Genomic DNA, 19,718 nt, shown 5'->3' on the forward strand with positions numbered 1-19,718 from the left:
GGTGAAAGTGTAGAAGTTCGATGTGAACCTTTCCTAACTAATGTAACTTAATAATTATCTAATTGTTCTGTAAAGGGTCAATCTCATCTTATATAATACAGACGTTACTTCAAAAAAAGATGATTACGTCTTACGCGTCATGCATTTAGTCATGCATATTAACCAATGACTTAAATTCTGCCAAGTCACTGGTTTTCCTGGCTTGCTCAGGCAACCAATTCCATGCTCTAATAGCACTAGGGAAGAAGGAGCATTTGTGCAACTTTGTCCTAGCATATGGAATGAGAAATGTGTCTTTATCTTTGTGTCTTTCTGAGTATTTTATTAAATTTTGTATTTGAAGATTATGGTTCAGTGTTTTATGTATAATTGCTTCTTTACTTTTGAGTCTTCTGTCCTGAAGGCTTTCTAAATTTAGTGATTTTACTAAATGTGTTACTCAAGTCAAATGTGAATATTCGTTTGTTATGAATCTCACTGCTTTATTTTGTGTCTGTTCCAGTTTCTTAATGTTTTCTTGAGTTGAGGGGTCCCTCCCTCTCTTATTCAAAGCCTCAAAAAAAAAAAAAAAATCTCCCATTTCTTGCTGCAATTGCGTCCCGCTAATCACACCGCTCTGCAGTTCACTAATACTTATTAATTGTTGTTTTTAATTACGTTCCACTTATGTGCTTTCTAAATAGATTTTGTTCTCTTTAAAAAAATTTTTTTGTAAATGTAGTAGTTAGCATGACAGAACTTACTTACTTAGCAATACAATTGTAAAAAAAAATAAAATTTTATGACAAAAAATCTAAAACCGTTTGCATAAATGTGTCAAAAATATAGTAAATGGTCATCTCCCTTACTAAATAGCCTCCCGTGTTAGTTACTATTAATAGTGAATAGTTGTAAAAATTGTGTATGTTTATAAAAAAAAAACCTGTTTGCATAGTTGATTTAAAAATTAAATTTTACGCTTTCAGAAAACAAAAAAAGTAGCCGTTGCATCAGAACTTTGAATGGTCTAAAATATGATATGTCGGATTATCAATATCTCTTATAGTTTACGAGATATAAACCGGACGGACAGACAGACCACACAAAACTACGGGCGTCTATTATCCTTTCTGGAGCCGCTAAAAAAAAAAAAAATTATACCGGTGTCGCCTGAAAGTAAAGTGAACTATGTATGACCCACGACTCCTGAGGGAGAGGTTGCATGAACATGAATGCGTGATAAGCGGGAGGTAAGTCAAATCTTAAATGAGAATAACAGTAAAAGCACTGCAGAAAATGCGTGGGTGAGATCATTGCGCGAATGAGAAAATATGTCAAAGACTTGTTCTTCGGCTGATTGAAAGGGAATAAAACAACGGAGGCTTAGATGGTGAGGTGGGACGCCCTGATTGACCTTTATGCACATCACATACTGTTCCATGAATTTCAAATGTGTCTCGTAGACGTGTAATTTTTAACCTTGAAGTTGGTTCTGTACCATACTTACGTCTCCACTGTCTTCGAACCACAGCAACATTCTCAAACTTTCAGTACCACTTAATTATCTGCTCCCGCTCTTCAAAACTCAAACGCAGGTCCGCCATGTTGCAATTACTGATGCTGAGGGCCACCAGTTTGAACACTACTGTCATTAATCACGTTTATTTTTCTAATTGGACATTAAGCTTTCCATGTCCAGAAATTTGCCATTGTAGAACGGGAAATAAATTGTCTATGACAGTTCAAAGTGTGTAGACATTTTTTGACGCACCCTGTATAATAAAGAAATGCCCTTGTAATTTAGAGAACTGATCACTCCATATGTGCCGAAGGTGCCGCTCAGAGAGCCCTGCGCTCAATGGACTCAACGCTTCTAGTGGTGCCACGTTTCTCCCTCAAAAGCTACGGTCTGCGGGCTTTTTCAGTGCACTGTCCAAAGGTTTGGAATTCACTCCCCGTTGATCTCAGACAGACAACTTGCTACACTACTTTCAAGAAGAACATTAAGATCTATCTGTTTAAAACTATTTTAGATCAGTTTCTTTTTAGCTCTCGTGTTTATGTTTGTAATGTTATTACAGCGCCTTGAGGCTACACTGTTTGTTAACAGCGATCTATAAATTAAATTATTATTATCTAAATCTATAACAAGAACTATTCTATTCTTAATTAGTTTTTTTTTTTTTACCTTTACCTATCCCTTAGTCTATTGGACCGTTGGGGCATCATGCAAGACTCATCGATCGTCTTTCTCCATTCCTCTCTGTCTTTTGCCTTAGTTAGAACCTCTTCCAATGGCAGGCCCGTCCATTCTTTTATATTGTCCTCCCATCGCTTTCTCTGTCTGCCTCTTCTATTTCCTGGTACTGTTCCCCGAATGAAGGTCTTTGCGAGCTCCGAAGATCTTGTAATATGGCGAAAGATTTTAAGCTTCTTAAGAAAAAAAACAACAAAACTACTCGCGTATTTCAGTAGCAATTTGTATACTAGAATTCGATTCTACATATACACCTACATTAGGACTACAGTCTAGTTACCAAGCAGATCTAGATCTAGTTGTGGGCATCTCTTTCAATACTACCTCACTACAAGAGGACTTAGTTGAAATTGAATATAGATCTAACAAAGTTACAAAGATAATTTGTGTGGAAACACAAACTCAAAATCGACCCCGAAGTGGTCCACACAGGCAGGTTTCAATATTTTCAGAAATAACATCAGAATGAAAATTTTATCAAAGACAAATGACAGAGAAGAATGGAGAAAGTAGGTTGACAGATCTTGTGGGTGCCCCAGCAGACCAAAGGATAGGTGAAAGTGATAGTAGAGTCAGATGTGAACCTGGCCTAACTGTCTTATAATGAATATCTAACTGTTTTGTAAAGGGTCAATCGGTCAACCTCTTATTCAAATCCTCAAGAAAAAAACATTTCCTTAAAAAGTTTTTTTTTCTTTAGTTAAGTGTTTTATAGGTATGGTACAGCACTGCAGTTCACTCGATAATATGAAAAACTAAATACATGTAATTGTTGTTTTAAATTATGTCCAAGTTATATGCAAACATTTTTTTTTCTCTTTAATAAAAAAAAGTAAACGTTTTTTTGTAAATGTAGTAGTTAGTATGACAGAACTTACATAACTTAGCAATACTTATGTAAAAAAAAAAATAATAACCATTTGCATAAATGTGTTAGAAATATAGTAAATGAATGGCTCCCCTACTAAAGAGGCTCCCATATTTGATACTATTAATAGTGAATAGTTGTAAAAGTGGTGTATTTTTATGAAAAAAAAACAACACCTGCATAAGTGATTTAAAAAATTTGATTTTTCACTTTCAGAAAAGAAAAAAATTGTCATTGCATAAGAACTTTCAATTGTCTAAAATATTATGATGTCGTATTTTCATTATCTTTTCTAGGGACAGACGGACAGACATCCCACACAAAACTAATAGCTTTTTTCCCCCCCTTTCGAGGGCCGCTTAAAAAAAACCGAGCTCAAGTCATTTCTGTAGCGATTAACACAAAATAACCCATGTCTAGAATCTAGTAGCCTACTAGTACTAGCTATCAAGATCTTGATTACTGCCCTGTAATAGATGTATGCGTCTCTTTGAAACGGACAAAATTAAATTCAAGGCCTTTTCCCATGTTTTTAATGGTGGCTAAGAACCCTGTGTAAAGATAAACTCAGGCGTCATTTCGCCCTCACTGGAATAAAAGAAAGTAGCCGTCAGCAGATGGCCTATGAAAGATACAGTTGGAGGCTGCGGGGCATACATTTGAGCAAAAGACAAAAAGAAAACTTAAGACTGCCAGATGACAGACAACAGCTGTCTGCACGAGATGCAGGTCACAACTGGGTGCATTGTCAAATGAAACACTGCACTCATCAGCAATTGAAGGCAGCCATCAATTCATAAGGATTACCACAGAAATTCAAGATGATGTTTTGCTTGCATGACAAAAAAATTCAACACAAACATATACATTTCAAGAAACATTTTTAAAAATTTGCTAATATTTTTAATAGTCAAAAAAAAAATTATTTCTGTACATGTGAATACACTATATCCAATGAGAAGTCGGTACTGTACATATGGAACAATGGTATTTACAGGGTGATCTATATATATATACACAAGTTAGGACCTACAACAGAACTTAGTGTGGGGAGGGGCTTATAGTGGGCATTGTAAGGGGCATCATTCATGTTGAAAAATTAATATCAAAGAATTTAGTTAAGTCAAGGATTTTAAACCAAATTCATTTATAAACAATCTCTGTGCTTTCAAAGCTTAGTGATTACAATGTATATCTAGACCAGAAACGTAAGTCTCAACCAGCATTTAGTGTCCACCATATAGCTGAAAGTGGCAGTCAATCACATGCAGTCAACAAGCAATAGAAAACAAGTGAACAATGAAGAGAACAATTGGAACCAGAGCCAATAAATAGTGAAACAATTAAACAATGAGACTTCCAAAATGTGGCATAAATAAACCTGGCAACGGCTTCCACTGCAAACACAAGCCATTGCTAGCAGTAGTGAAAATTACAGGCTGGGATCAGTTTTAAAACAATAACATAAAGGTCAATAATACTTCAAAAAAGAAAAACAAGGTGATTTAAAAAAGAAGAAAAAAAAAATGCATTAAAAAACATAATGGTATTGCAATGAAACAAAATAAATTAACATCAGCAGACATGGTCAAACAATTAAGGAAAATGAAAATTGAACATAACATGACACAGAGAACAGGGGGAATGAATCAATGATGACATCCAGATCTCTTTTAAGTTGTCTGTCCTTTGCTGCCAGAATGATGTAATGTTAGCTCTGTTATCTCATGTGAAAGTTTTATTCTTAGTAGCTTGATGATTATTCTGGTAGTAACTGTGGTCTTGTTTCCAGAACACTGAATCTCGATTCTACAATAGATAGACAATTATACACTTTGTATGTAGTTTTGCATTAGTTTTTAATAAATAACAATATATAATTTTTATTTGAAGAGAATTTACTATGACAAAAATGGTAGATTTCATTAGAATTTGAGTTTCTAAAACTGCACATTACATATATCTAAATGATAGAGTCCAGCTAAAATACTATGTGAAATCGTGCTCTCTCTTAGAAATCAAAAAAAAAATTTCAAACCAAAGTTGTTTATTAGTCAACTTACTTTCTCAGATTGATATTGATCAGAATGGTACTGTTGAAATGGATTATATCCCCTTGAATATGTCATGTTCTCTGATACTCTTTTCACTTTCTTGACCTGAAATAGGGGAAAGAAAATAACTTGGTGATACCATTCTCCTATAGAAGTATAATAACTTAGTGATACTATTCTCCTACACAAGCAAGTATAAAATAATTGGAATACATTCAATATTAGATGGTCCCTCCCTCTTCCCCCGTCCATTAGTCTGTGTGACCACTGGGGCACTACACATGATCAGACAACCTTCTCTCTCTTTTTTCAAGCACAATTTCTTTTTCAACTATGTAGTTTTCCTGTCTTTTACGACCGAAATAACTTTTACGGACTTTCACAGCTGTGTGTAAATTTTTTCCTTAAATCTACAGTAGATCTAGAGTCTAGATCTAAGTCACAAAATTTGCAGACTTTTCATGGCTGTGAGTGAATTATCTTCACTAGATTCTAATGATTTAGTGTAAAATTTAGAGTCTAGATCTAAATTTAAGACACTAAAATTCGCAACTTTTCACGGCTGTGTGAGAATTATCTTTACCTATCTACTGTAAATTTAGACTCTAGATCTAAGTCACTAAAATTCGCGGACTTTTCACAGCTATGTGAGAATTATCTTCACCAAATCTACCGCGGATTTGCGAGTTTTTCTAGGCTTCACTACATTCTAGAGCAAGTGATTTAGCGTAAATCTAGACTCTAGCGTATTTCTAGACTAATCTAGACATTAGATGTATCGAGATCATTAAATTGACTAAAATTCACGAAGTTTTCAAGTTCGGTTGTGAATTATCTTCACTAGATCTAAATCAAGATACTATTTCTAGCTAGAGTCTAGATGATTTACGCAAAAACACTCTGTTACAAGATTTTAGGTGAGGGAGGGCCCTTCAGAAAAATAATCACTATAATGCCAGGTGAAATGCCCTTGCTTTTAGCCAAGGCCATCTTCAATCACGAGAACATGCTTCACAAGTGGGTGAAAGGCGGTGTAGACGCGTCACTGGTCAGCTTATTGACACAGCCAGCCCGTAAATCAACGTGCTCAGTGAAAAAGTGGTCCGATAACCATACTAATCTATAAATAGATTAGATCTATCTATTGTCAAGGAGCAGTATACACATTCTGCGCAAACTCGGGAATGCTCATTTCCAATCTATTTCCGCTGCGACGGTCCATCCGCAGCAACGGTGCTGAATTGTTTTATACCTTTTTTTTTTTCAATCGGCGAAATTCCAGGACATTCAAGGAGATATTTTAAAATTCCAGGAGATTTCCAGGACTTTTAAATTTTTTCTGAAATTCCAGGAGATTCAAGGACATCCTGGAATTTCAGGAGGCCGCGGACATCCTGATGCTTGTAGACCCAGCCAAGGCACTACCACTTAGCACATGAATAATAATTTTGGGATCACTGTATGGAATTTCTTGGCATTTTAAATGAATTTCTCTGCAATACTCTTATAGATTTTTTAGCTCTAAAAAACACCTGAGATGAACTCCTATTGAAAAAACAGAGCAGTAAGGACTAATCCTCCCGTAGTGCTCTGGCAAGAAACTTAGCCGATCGGCCTAATGCCTCGTAGCTACCATACAAGTCAAGTGACTGCTCAGACAGGCCCCCCCCCCCAAAAAAAACACCAGAAGCTTTTCTGCAATCTAATTAGTCCACAAGCCACAATTAACAATGATGCCATCAACATTGTTCAATACCACAAACACATTTGATCAAACAAGCACAAATTTTCCTAGGGTAACAGTACCAATCAAATGAAACCATCTTATCACCATGGTACCCCATTCTACAAGCACACAGACAAAATTGTTTTTTGAGACCAGCTTACCTTCCCAGAATCTATTTCCTCGTTGTATAGTTCAGAGAACCGTCTCTTTTTGTTGTCTTTTTGAAAGTCATCGTCAATGTGGTTTTTACCTCCATCCCAGGACAAAACTAAGAAAAGATAAAGTTGAGCACTTGCAGGTTTTTGTGAAATCTACGGCATAACAATGATTTCATAAATAAAAACAACACTGTAACAGCGCTAAAAATGTTTGAATCAGCATTAGCTCTTTACAAGTTTTAAATTCATTATTGTTTCTTTGATAAAGTTTAAGAAACGTTGCAATTTACAAATAACAGTTGAAAGACAGATAAGGAAAGAAAAAGAGTCTTGTCTATTGTAGTAGAAGAATGAATAGAAATAACTTGATCAAGTCTAATTTGTCTAAATTTCCACACAAAGCACACCTTTCTTCAAAAACTAAACAGAAAAAAAACAAACAACTTTAGCTCACCATTTTTGCCTAAAGAAAAGCTGCTACTTTCTGAGTCTAAATGTGAACCAGAAGACCGGGATCCATCCCAAACATTCTTGGCCTTTACATCACTGTCATCTTTTTTGGGAGCAACATCATCTTTGACATGATGATTCCAGGTCTGTACAGTAACTAGAGAAACATCACCAGCATTAAACTTAAATCATAGATCGAAATACAAACTGTAACATTAGATCTTAGGAATTATTTCTAGTTTAGCTTCATCTGCAATATGAAACCAAAAAAAAAACATGAGAAGATCTCTCCCTACATTAGAGTTAGGAGGCATTGCCTTCCCCTCGAGATAATGTTATTGCTAAAACGATCCCCCCCCCCTTTAACTTTTAGACAATACGTTTGGTGAAAACTAGAATTAGAAGAAATAAAAAAGTAAAGCTGGCAATTTATTTTGTTGAACGTGGTATTTAGTTTTCTTGTTGATTTTCCCACCAAAATGTCTTAATAACAAATTTATTCAAGTAAAAAGATAAGAGTACAAGACAAATACTTAGAAAAAAGTAATCTACTTAAAAGTTTGTCTCACCAGGTCCAGTTTTAGGCTGGATGAGTCCTGCGGTTTCTTTTGTCTTCTCTACCCACTCATAGTCCTCTTCACTGTCACTAGCTGAGGAGGACGAAGATGAGGACCTAGAATACTTGCGCTTCTTTCTTTCATGCAAGTCATAATCCGAGCTCTTTCTTTCCTTTTCCCTCTTTCTTTTCTTCTCTTTGTGTTTTTTCTTTTTTTTAGAATGATCTTTTCTTTTTCTATCTTCATCCGAGGATGACTTCAGTTTTTTCTTCTTGTGCTTCTTTGCTTTCTTGGTGCCACTGTGAGAGGACTCGGGGCTGTGAAGGGGGCTGACCAGTGGCGCTACCTTATCTGTAGGCTCCTTACATTGCATTGCTGTGGCTACTTCTTGACCTTTGGGCATGGACTTTATTCCACTTTCAGGATTGCTGTTCTTTATTTCTGGAAATACAATTTGAATGAAACTTCATTAGCTGACTATAAGAATGTATTGGGCAGAGGAAAAAAAAAATGCATTTTTTTTACTTTGTTAACAATGTCAGTGCTTTGAATAAAATCATATTTTTTTAAAAATATTTTGTTTACATACACACATGAACTAATTTCTGACGTGTTTTAGGGTTTATGGAGTAAGAGGTTGCTGAAGATAACTAATAAACAATCAATGCTGCACAGTTGGGAAAGTTGTAGCAACACATCTAGATAATAGTTGCTTGTTGAATCTAAGGTTCGAAGATAGCTTGACTCTTTTCAAGTCTTATATCTAAAAAAGGTTTTTGTTAAAGTAATCCTGGCAAGTTAAATATCAAAAAGATATTAGTTGTGACATGGTAACAAGACAGTCTTACCCTTTGACTCTACAGTCCACTCTGTTGTTGAATTGACACTGTTGGCACTACTACAAGAACTTCTGGGGCTTGGGGCACAGTCCTGGGACTGGATTAACCAGTTACCTCCAGTAGATCTGACTTTAGGGCAGCTGTTTGATGATGAGGCAGTGATGCCTGCAGCAGACAACTCAACTGTCACAGGGCCATTTTTTGTGATCCCAGGGAGTGTGGCTGCAGCAGCAGAAATGTTTTTAAATGAACCTTTCAATGTCACTTCTGAGGAATGTTTTGAGGGCTCCACAGATTGCAAGCTAGAGGTAGATGAGGTGTGTGATGAGGAGGCCAACAAAGGTTTGGATGCTGGTGCATCACCCATTTCTGTTATAGGCCTCATTTCGTGGCTAATTGAAGGAAAGTTAATTTTTCTTATACTGGTTTGTGGATTGTCACCTGATTTGTCATTTGACGTGACAAATTTTGTCGATTCTTTAGTTGAGGAAACAGATTTCGATGCCCCAGTAGACACATTGTCTTGCTCAGAGTCAGAGTCACTGTTATATGGGACAAGTCCTAGAGATTGTTGAGATTGTTGTGTGCCCCCATGATTGACCACCTTGGACTTGCCGTCAGGTGACTTCTCCATGGTGGTAGAGTTGCCATGTTTGATTTGAAGCACAATCCTTTTCCCATCCTCTTGTTGTTGCTGAAAGAGTTTCTTTTGGGACGTCGTGAGAATAGGGAAAGATATTTTAGTGTAGACCCCTGGCAAGGCACTACCACTTGGGGCATGAGGAACAATTTTGGATTCACTGGATGGAATCTCCTGGCGTTTTAAAGGAGTTCCAACATCACTGCTTGATTTGCCTGACAATAGGAACATAAACCATTAAACAAACTGAAAGTCATTAGATTCTGAATAGAGAGAAGCATCTAGTGATGAAAAATAATACAGTTCCCCTTTCAGACCTATCAATCTATGGGAAGGATGATGCAAAGGTCATTTGCTTCTGTGGCCCACATTAATGAGGATGTCATGTAGCAAGCACAATGACTAATCAATCCCCTTTGCTTTACTCCAACCACTGTCAGGTAGTCATTAGAGTTGGGTGGAGTCAGGGATGCCTTAAAAAAAATAAATCAAAATCCAGTTCTTCACTTGAATTTGAACCCAAGGCTCCATGGTTTGAAACCAAAGTATTTGTTTTTTTAAATGATTACAATTCAAAAAGCACTGTTAACAAAAGCACAATGTAGGTTTAAAAGTACTTTGAGAATGTAATAGACATTTAACAGTTTAAATGGCAATGTTTGGATAAAAAAGGTCTTAGCTTTCTTCGAGTATATAATGAAACAGATGGTCTGAGCTTGATGGGGAGTGAGTTCCACAAGCCTTTGATCCATGTACTGAAAAAGATTTTAGTCTTAAGTTTTTAAAAGGAAATCACAGCACAAGTAGAAAAGTTGAGTCCATAGAGAGGAAAGATCTCAAAAGGGCATACAAGATAAGAGGGCATTTCATATTCATAGATGCACCAACCATCTTGTGATTGATTCTTTTTCTTATAAAGTGTTTAACACTGGTGCTGCAATGAAGCAATAGCAGTGTCTAGCTCGACTGTCAAGGTGAAAATTAAAATTGAGTTTTAATTTCAAAATATATGAAATAAGGCCAAGAGATGACTAAAAACAAGTAACCACCGCCAATAACTTAACAGCTGTTTTTGTTTCTTTAGACAACTAAATGTGCAGAGAAAAAAAGTTGGTCCTAAGTCAGCTAACCTTGAATGCCATTTATAGAAGCAGCTGGTTTGTTAGAGGATGATGTTCCCACAAGTGGACCCTGAAAACAAAATGTTTTCTCTAGTTAACTATATACACACACAGTCAATAATGATAGAAAATATGTAAAACTAATTAACTAATATATATATATGTAAAACTAGTTAACTATTATATATATATTTATATATATATATATATATATATATATATATATATATATATATATATATATATATATATATATATATATATATATATTTATATATATATAAAGATATACAATTATTCCTACATCCAAAACTATAATGGTTGTTAATTTTCCGATTCTACCTTTGTCACAGAGGCTGAAGATCCAGATGATGTGCTAGCACCTGGGGGGAGTGTTGTGGCAGTGCTAACTGGCTTATTGATTCTAGCATAAAACAAAACGTAGGCATCAGCATTGAAAACATTGTTGTAGGCAGCTTGGTGCACCTGAAAGTGACGGATTACACTTCATCAAAATTGATGTGGAGAGTAAAGTTGAAAGTTCAGTTTGTTTCTAGAATGTTGAATTTAAGGCTGGCTATAAAGTTGAATGTTTAAAGTGAACATTTTTTTCTCTGATTTCCTATCAATACCGTTTAAAAAAGCATACAAATATGAATCAGATTGTAATCCAACATGAATACAAAAGTTAAAATACTCTATAGGTCAAGGGAAGTTACATAAAAAAAATTGTGGCGTTTATCTTTTAATCCTCATAACTTACTATTGAATCATTCATGCAATACCAGGTTTTAGTTGGAGACTTGACATAGCTGTAATAGTGACCATGTTCACTACTGTGGCCCGAGTGGACCAAAACACCATACAAGTGGTACAATATAGGCTCTCCCTAAACAAACAAAACACATAAATGTAATAATAATACTTCAGAGCATTATGTTTAAATCATGGCGATACATTGTTCATGGACCTCCTCCAGTCATTAAGAGGACTAGGAAGAATGAGAGTCTGGCATTGGTCAGAACATTGTTGCCTACACAGCATTTCCCCCCATCCACATAGCTTTTGGGTCAAAAGGAAAGACAAGAGATGATACTAAAAGCTGCCTAAGGGTCAACAGCACCCCCTGATTTTTACTTCAGGTTGACCCCCAAAGCATTTACAATGTTTGGATTTAGCCATAAGGCACTGAAGGTATGGATTTTAAGTTTGCTTCATCCAGGTGGGTAGCCATCCAAAGGTTAACAAGCCCCTCCTACCCAATTTCTGGTTTAGGTGCCAAACACTCACTTTAACACTTTCTCCTGTAAGTTAGCAGTTCTGCTGGACCCAATAAATGAGCCACACTTAAATGCCAAGAGTTGGACAGGTTGTCAGAGGCTATTTGATGAACATTCGCTTTGTAAGATTGTTATTGCAGGAAGTGGTAATGGACACAAGGACTTTACTACATATAAAGTGATTCCAATGGCATGGCGGGATACATTGTAAAAATAAAAGTCAGTCCATTTATAGATAATAGACACCAGACAATAGTGATATTTAGAGACCAGTTGACCATTGAGATTACTAAAAGCAGAAGAAAAAAAATTACACTGGCCACATAGATAACATTAAAAGCAAACAGTCCTACCTGTTTCTGACTCATAAAACTCCTTAAGTTGATCTTTTCTGGATACTTTATAAACCTGTTGATCTTACCAGACAGATGCCGGTGGAAATCAAACCTATAGAAGATGAAAAACAAAGTTTCATTCTTGTATAAGGTAACATATATAATATATATATATTCATAGACACATACACACACATATATATATGTATAAAATATGTTCACTGTTCAATAAAATAAAAGGTAAGTTCTTTCATACAGACGTTTTAACATATATCTCAGAAATAAATCATGTATTCATGTTTGTTCCAAATGGAGCTTAGGTAAATAGTCACAAACCTATTCAACTGTAAGGTTAATATATTTGGTGCCTTCTGGATTGAAAATCTTTTCTGGGCTTTAACTTTGTGCTTGCACCTGGTCAAAGAGAAAAAAACGTGAGCTAGTTTAGTGTGTGTGTGTGATTTTGCAATGCTGACTTCATTGGTAAAAAAACACTTCACAGTTGCTGGGATTATTACAAAAGCTAAAATCTATTATCTGTCTTGCATAAGTACGACACCAAAGACAAGAATTTCTTATAACTTTTGTCTCTGGTTATTGTTTCATTATGAAAAATAGATTGAGGGTTGTGAACTGCAGCTATTAACTTTATGTGAAATTAAATTTATATGTGTCCATTTCCCCTACACCCTAGGAAGATTCTTATGGCCCACTGGCCAGATAAGATCAATAATGAGTAGCTGTGACAAAAAACAGAGCAGCAGCGCAGCCCATTGAAAAAGATATCCTTCATAGACACTGGCAATGGATAGTCCACACCATTTGCAAGCCTGCATCCAACATCACGAGACAAGTTCCCCGCTGGAATACACCCCGCCTAAAAGGCACGAAAAGACAGCCCAGAAATACATGGAGATTTCCAATTCTTCCAATAGATAAAGGTCAGAAATAATGGGAACAAAAGGAAACCCATTCCAAGAGATCAAGCGCAGATCAAATGGGACTAAAAAGCTACTTACTTGGGACATTTGTAAGCATTGTCTTGTTCTAAAGTCTCTGGTTTCACAAACTTAGCAAGAGCTTCTTCAACAGTGTTCACACCCTAGAGAGAGTAAACAGCATGGGAAAGACATGTTTAGCTCAAAGATATTTTGTAATAATGATAAAGGAATGAATTCAAAATGAACTAGAATCAATAAAAAAAAAAAACAACTAAGTAATTAACGAATGAGCGCAACTTTCTAATCTGGTAAAAAAAATAAAATTATTTATATATTATTGTAGTAAAAAATCTGCTTGATCAGGCATTTATTCAGACCAGATCCTGAAGTATCGAAAGATAACACACTTATATTCATGTAGTCTTGCTAATTATTTTGGCCATAATGATTGCAACCTTATGTGGTCTGATCAATGACAAGTGTATTTACACTAGAAAGTATTTGACATCATCGACTGACCTTTATATCCAAGCTTATATCCATAAATGGATCAAATGTGTTGGATCTGGCTTGACAGCGTAAACAGATGACTGTAAAATAATAATAATTGTTTAACTTAGTAATTTTCAATAAACTACATACAAAAAGTGACACCCCAGCATTAAATGCAGATTTTTTTTTGTTGTGATTAAGTGATGTTGATATATTGATTGAGAGTTAGTTCTCTTAGCAAATTAGGAAGTGTGTGTGTTGCTGTTCGTTATCTAATATGGTTGAATAAAGCATGTGTGTGTTTTGTAAATCGGCCTTGTCGTTTATCTCTATCTACTTGTATTTTGAGTATATTAACAAGTGAGACAGATCTGAATCTAAGTTTAGCTACATGGTGGCATCTTAAGCCAAGAAACGTACAACTTTCTTAATTTTAATCCAAAGACTACTAAGAACTATGAAAAAGTGCTTACCTTGACTTCTGAGATAACCCCCAAAGATCTGATTTATGACAGTGGTATCTTTACTAAGCTGATCAAGCCTGAAGTCAAACAAAAAAGGTTTATTACTTGATATGAATAAAAATTAAAATTACTTATTACTAAGAATGACTCAAACAATATAAGACATGAACAGTGAAAGTTTAGCTGGATGAGTTTTGGCTAATATACAGGAACATTTCAACTACACCCTAATCCCAAACCTAATATGCAGGAACATTTCAACTATACTCACTTGCTTTCTCCGTTCAGACAAGATTGCTGTAGGTGGTCAACTACAAATCTCAAAAACTCATGGGCGTCTTCTTGTCGACCCCATTTCATGTGTTTTGCTATACCTAAAACATTTTTTAAAAAGAATTGATAATTCATGGTAGAAATAATTTTTTAAATGTTACTTTTGTAAAGTATTTCTATCTTTGACTGTTGTGAAAGTCTTTCTAAAATATTTCTTTCATGCTGATGAAAGTATTTCTAAACTTACATCTTAATTTCTGTAACATTGAATGAGGTTTGATGGATCGACCTCCACAGTCTAATGAGCTCTTAATGTGGCTTTGTATCTCACACATCATACAGAAATCTTTCTTTTTGCCTGAAAACAAAAACAACTGAGGTCAGATACAACACACAAAAAAAGTTTTCTAGTTTATCTCTACCCTAGAGACAGCAATAGCCTAGTAACCCAGTAAAGCGTTAAACATTCATAGTACTTACATTTAGATCTATGGTCATTTGACAAACAATAGTTGACCAGTGGTGCTGTGTAGGTCAGACATTGGAGAGTAGAGTTAAAGAAACAAGTGTTGCCCATGTTGACCAGGCCAGCACCAATCCTGGTCATCCTCGTCCACTCCATCATCACTTTTTCCTCTGGATACAAAATGACCTTGGGGGCTGGCAGCACATCTTCTGACTTCTCTGTGCTAGTCTGGCTGCTCATGGCTGAGGCTAGACAACAAGTTATACAACAAAAATTTCAAGTTATTGTCACAACAAAAGAAAGAGGTACAGAGTAGTGTTTCGTTCATCTAGAAGCTTTAAAGATAGATATATAAACAAATGTAGAGTTTCCCTTTCAGACCTTGCGATCTATGGGGCCGATGATGTAAAGGTCATCTGTTTAAGGAGGGTGTCATGTGGCCAGCACAATGACCAACTGCTTTTACTTTTCGGCAAGGAATTTCAGGTACCCATTAAATCTGGGTGGACTCAGAGGCACCCTAAAGGCACCGAAAGTAGAAATCCCAGCCTTCACCAGGATTCCAACCTTGGACCTCTGGTTAAACACTCAGCCACCGCACCTCCATTTAAAGATATATGGTTAATTAAATAAATAAAATGCTTAAAGGATAAAGACTCACAGCTTGTGTCTTTCAGCTGATGACTTGACTTGTCCCCATCCCATTTCACTGGTGCTGGGTTCAAAGAAATGTACTTGGCTTTCAGAGCATCCAACTGCATGGTGTAAGGGGCACTTGCTGGGACAAACAAGATGTTTTCAAGAAGTACACGCTTTGATGCTGCCACAACATCCTGGTCAAGATCAGAGTGACCTCGTCCCAAGGAGGCCTTCAAGGAGTTATGGATCTCCACAATGCTGCCAGATGATTCAGGCATAACATCTATTCAATGTCTACAAACAATAAGAAGTTCAGCATAAATGGTAGAAGTCAAACTGTGATGTTTATAGCAACATCAAATTCTGATAATTCATTCTACAAAATAATACAAAATACAAATAAATTAAAATCTGAGACCTCAAATTTTTGTTACTTTAGATTATCCAAGAGATACAATTAAAAAAGAACCTATGTTTTTCTAATTGAAAGCTTTAGAGGCTTTTTGTATAGGCTATGTTAGGATTCTATATAAATACTGGTGTGGCAGGAGGGAGGCAGGCCTGATTGGGTCCTGTAACTTGACCTCTGGGGCAAAGTAAGGAACCGACAGATGCAGCTTATCGAAGTTTTTTTTTTTTTTAGTTTCTGGAATCTCTGTGCTCAAAAGGTCTATCAGGCCCAATGTTACTGCTAGGCAGATTTGTCAAGTCAGAGTGTCCATGTTTATTTCTCTTATTAAAAATATTGTACTTAAGTGCTTCTGTTATATTTTTACCTAATAACTACTAGTTATGTTGCATTTGTTAGTTGTTATGGATAGAGCAATATTTGAAATTTCTTTTACAAGGCATTTTTTGCAGTTGTGAGTGTTACTAAGTATTAAAATTAAGACACGTAATTTACGTTTGAATGTTTTAGTCTGAAAAGGTAAGAAACATTATTATTTATTTTTTTAATGTAAATTTAACATATTTACACTTAAAAATGAATTATGTAAATTTTAACACACACACAAAATAAATTAATGATTGGTAAGTCTTAAATTAGTTAAATTATTACATTGAGGTCAAAACTTAATTTGTCCATCTGAACACAATGAAATATTTCAAACATATTTTTTTGCTACATTCATCATCATCATCAAACTACATTAGAGTGAGGGCTTGAGAGGCTCAAATCCTCTCTTGCAAAAGCCCTGAACAGAAACCCTGCTGTCTTGCGTAGTGCATAAATGTCGCCATACAGGTCGAGAATTTTGGGTTTCCCAGACCTATCGAGACGGAGATCAGCAAGTCTGGGGCAGTCAAACAGTATATGAGGCACGTATTCCTCTTCTTCCCTGCAGTGGGGGCACCGTGAATCAAAATTTGGCCATAGCCGCGAGAAATACGAGCTAACAGGACAGTGGCCTGTTCTGCACTGTGCTATAATAGCTTGCTCATGCCTGGACAGCCTCCACCACGGGGAAGTGTGGTCAGGGCGCCCCATGCGCTCCCAGACTCCACTGGCATTTTGGGACTTGTCCCAGCACTCAAACCACTTTTCCATTTCTGTTTTTTTTTTGTATTATAGCCAGGGCTTGATGAAAGCTTACAACCTGTTCAGAAGGTGGAATTTGCCCTCCCTGGTGGTGCTACATTAAATATGTTTTAATTAAGCTTGTGTTTTAAAAAAGCTAGTTTTTTTTTTTTTTCCGCCTTCACAAGTTTTTTGTGGCCCATCTGGATGTCCATCAGCGGAATTCAAACTTTACTTAATCTGATTTTCCTTGTTTTTTTTTTTTTTTTCTTATCATTATCCCAGTAAATTTCAAATTGAGAACATACATAACATAAGGCATGCTATTGATCATTTCTATATTAGAATCAATTATTTTCAATACAAATAACTATTTTTGATTGTCATGTATAAAAAAATTAATGTCTGTCCTAAATTTTTAGCTTTGAAATGTTAAAGCATAAAGCTTAAAACAGTCTAAATTTTCAGATACTGTCACATTTTTTAAATAAATTTTTTAACATTTTAATTTTTATTCTAGATCCAGACTCTAGAGACCTAATCCATTATTTGTCAATGTCATGTTAGTCACATAGTGATTACTAAAGTAGATTTAACTAGAAGAACTAGATCTACAAATTTAGTCTACCTAAAATAAGATTTATTGTCTAGATCAGTGTTTCTCAAACTGTGTTCCACGAAACCCTAATATGGCCTAAGACGTGTTCCGCAAGGCCTGAATAGGTGTTCCATGTGAGTAATTACTCAGTAATTAACTGGGTCAACTAGGTCTAGTAGGCCACCACATGAATTAATCTCTCTAAAAAAAAAAATAAGCAGTCTTCCACTAAATAGTCAGAATATGCAAAGTCTTCATTAAGGAAAAAGTTTGTGTAACATTATTATTCTGTAGATTGTAGTCAAAAGATTTGTATAGAATTAGATCCTGTCCATCTACTATCATCTCTAGCAAGTCTACATCTATACTCTAGATCTATATGACTATATATAATTATAGTAATATAGTCTATATCTATCTAGAAATCTATAATCTATGCACTTTAGAGCACATTCATCCACATGTCTGACACGTTCAAACATAATCAACATGGCATTGTTGTTAAAATTGTAACTACTTACACTTACATGTAAGTTGTAAGTAAGAGTAAAAAAATCATTTTCCATCTGTCTTCTACTTTTCTAGAATTTAAATTTAGATAGATCTAGATTCGAAATTAGATTTTATTAGATTGTCTAGAATAATCTAGATTCTAGATCTAGCTAGATGAAGTAGATCTATCATCTACTGATCTAGCAATATAATAGCTTCTACTAAATGACTAAATCTAGTAATCTAGTCATAATTCATTGTGTATTGTCTAACCTGAATCTGAACTATTAATCAAATCATGTACACATTATTGGTTGTTCAACAAATTGTTGATCTACTTTTTTAAAAGTTTAACTTTACCCTGGCTGAACAGTGAAGACTGAAATAGCTGCCTAGGCCCTAGCCTAGGCAAAGCCAAGCTGGCCCTAGCTGTTAGCTCTAGTCTACTACTAGATCACTTGTTACTATCCCTATATATAGACTATACTACTACTACTACTAGTAAAAAAAGTACTAGCTAGACCTAGATTCTAGTTAGCTAGTTAGTCTTTAGTCACTCTAGATCTAGTCACTCGAGTGTAAACATCAGTCTAGTGAACACTCAGACAATCTAGATTTAACTTGAATAAACTTCAAAGTAACACTGACATTACAAAAAAAAAAAAGTAACAACATTACAACAGACACACACTCACAGTGACACACGCACACTCACTGACACAGTTACAGTACAAATAGTAATACAAATTGACGTTCCAGAACAGAAACAACCATGCTTGATCTATCAGTAATGTTTAGTCTTACCTAACGTATCATAATAATTACAAATGTGTATACATGACATGTTCATTACAGATATAATGATTTAAATGTTACAATTATAAATTTTCTTTACAGGTGCGCTTAGACTACGCCACGATCTAGTAACTTCCTGTCTTGCGCAACGTCATTTGTGATATCCTCAATACGGGTACTTCTCGTGCAAGAGAGCGCCACTACTTTATTTTCTCTTATTCCCTCCCCTATAAATTCGGTTATTTTAGTGTTATTTTTTCTGCTTTTGGGGGAAAAAAAGGGGGGGGGGGTACAACTTGCATAACCGCCCAAAAAAATCTAATAATAATAATACAAACTTCTTACACATTGGTACTAGTTTACTTTTTGTGGTCCCCTTTTTAAGTAGAGATATTATATACCATTGCTAAATATTCCTTGATGGTCCTAAGGCCTAACTAAATTATATATAGCTTGTGTAGCCTGTAGGTAAATCCGGCCCTGTAAACAAATGTTGTTGGCCTCTTTGAGCTGTAGAACGACTGTGGTCGAACACGTTTTCATGTGACTGTATATCTCTATTCTGGAAAGACATTCCCGTCAACATCTGCATTAGCATTTGATAGGAACCAGACATTTTTTTGTTTGACAAGCAAATTTCTATCTTATCTTCTATAATACAGACGTTACTTAAAAAAAAAAAAAAAGATGATTACGTCCTACGCGTCATGCATTCAGTCATGGATATTAACCAATGACTTAAATTCTGCCAAGTCACTGGTTTTCCTGGCTAGCT

At 35.5% G+C, this 19,718-nt stretch overlaps 1 protein-coding gene across 3 annotated transcripts; it reads right to left on the reverse strand.

The window, feature by feature from the left end:
- Positions 1–3,285: 3,285 nt before the first annotated feature.
- On the reverse strand, positions 3,286–19,094 carry LOC106053777 (ubiquitin carboxyl-terminal hydrolase 36-like). 3 transcript variants are annotated; one of them, XM_056021931.1, is made up of 19 exons: positions 18,953–19,094; positions 15,562–15,797; positions 14,915–15,148; positions 14,682–14,792; positions 14,433–14,535; positions 14,171–14,238; positions 13,725–13,795; positions 13,284–13,366; positions 12,601–12,678; positions 12,283–12,376; positions 11,413–11,538; positions 10,992–11,135; positions 10,659–10,719; positions 8,898–9,743; positions 8,062–8,490; positions 7,497–7,649; positions 7,046–7,152; positions 5,168–5,263; positions 3,286–4,913 (listed from the first exon to the last, which is right to left on the reverse strand). In XM_056021931.1, the coding sequence occupies exons 2-19, from the start codon at positions 15,659–15,661 to the stop codon at positions 4,830–4,832; spliced, it is 2,988 nt and encodes a 995-aa protein (XP_055877906.1). In that variant the 5' UTR covers positions 15,662–15,797; positions 18,953–19,094; the 3' UTR covers positions 3,286–4,829. The 3 variants fall into 3 exon arrangements, with proteins under 3 accessions (XP_055877906.1, XP_055877904.1, XP_055877905.1); XM_056021929.1 differs by having other exon boundaries at positions 15,562–15,833; XM_056021930.1 differs by having other exon boundaries at positions 15,562–15,915; positions 18,953–19,083.
- Positions 19,095–19,718: the final 624 nt, after the last annotated feature.

Source organism: Biomphalaria glabrata, chromosome 2 (assembly GCF_947242115.1).
Source record: "Biomphalaria glabrata chromosome 2, xgBioGlab47.1, whole genome shotgun sequence".
In the NCBI taxonomy this organism is placed as follows: Eukaryota; Metazoa; Mollusca; class Gastropoda; family Planorbidae; genus Biomphalaria; species Biomphalaria glabrata.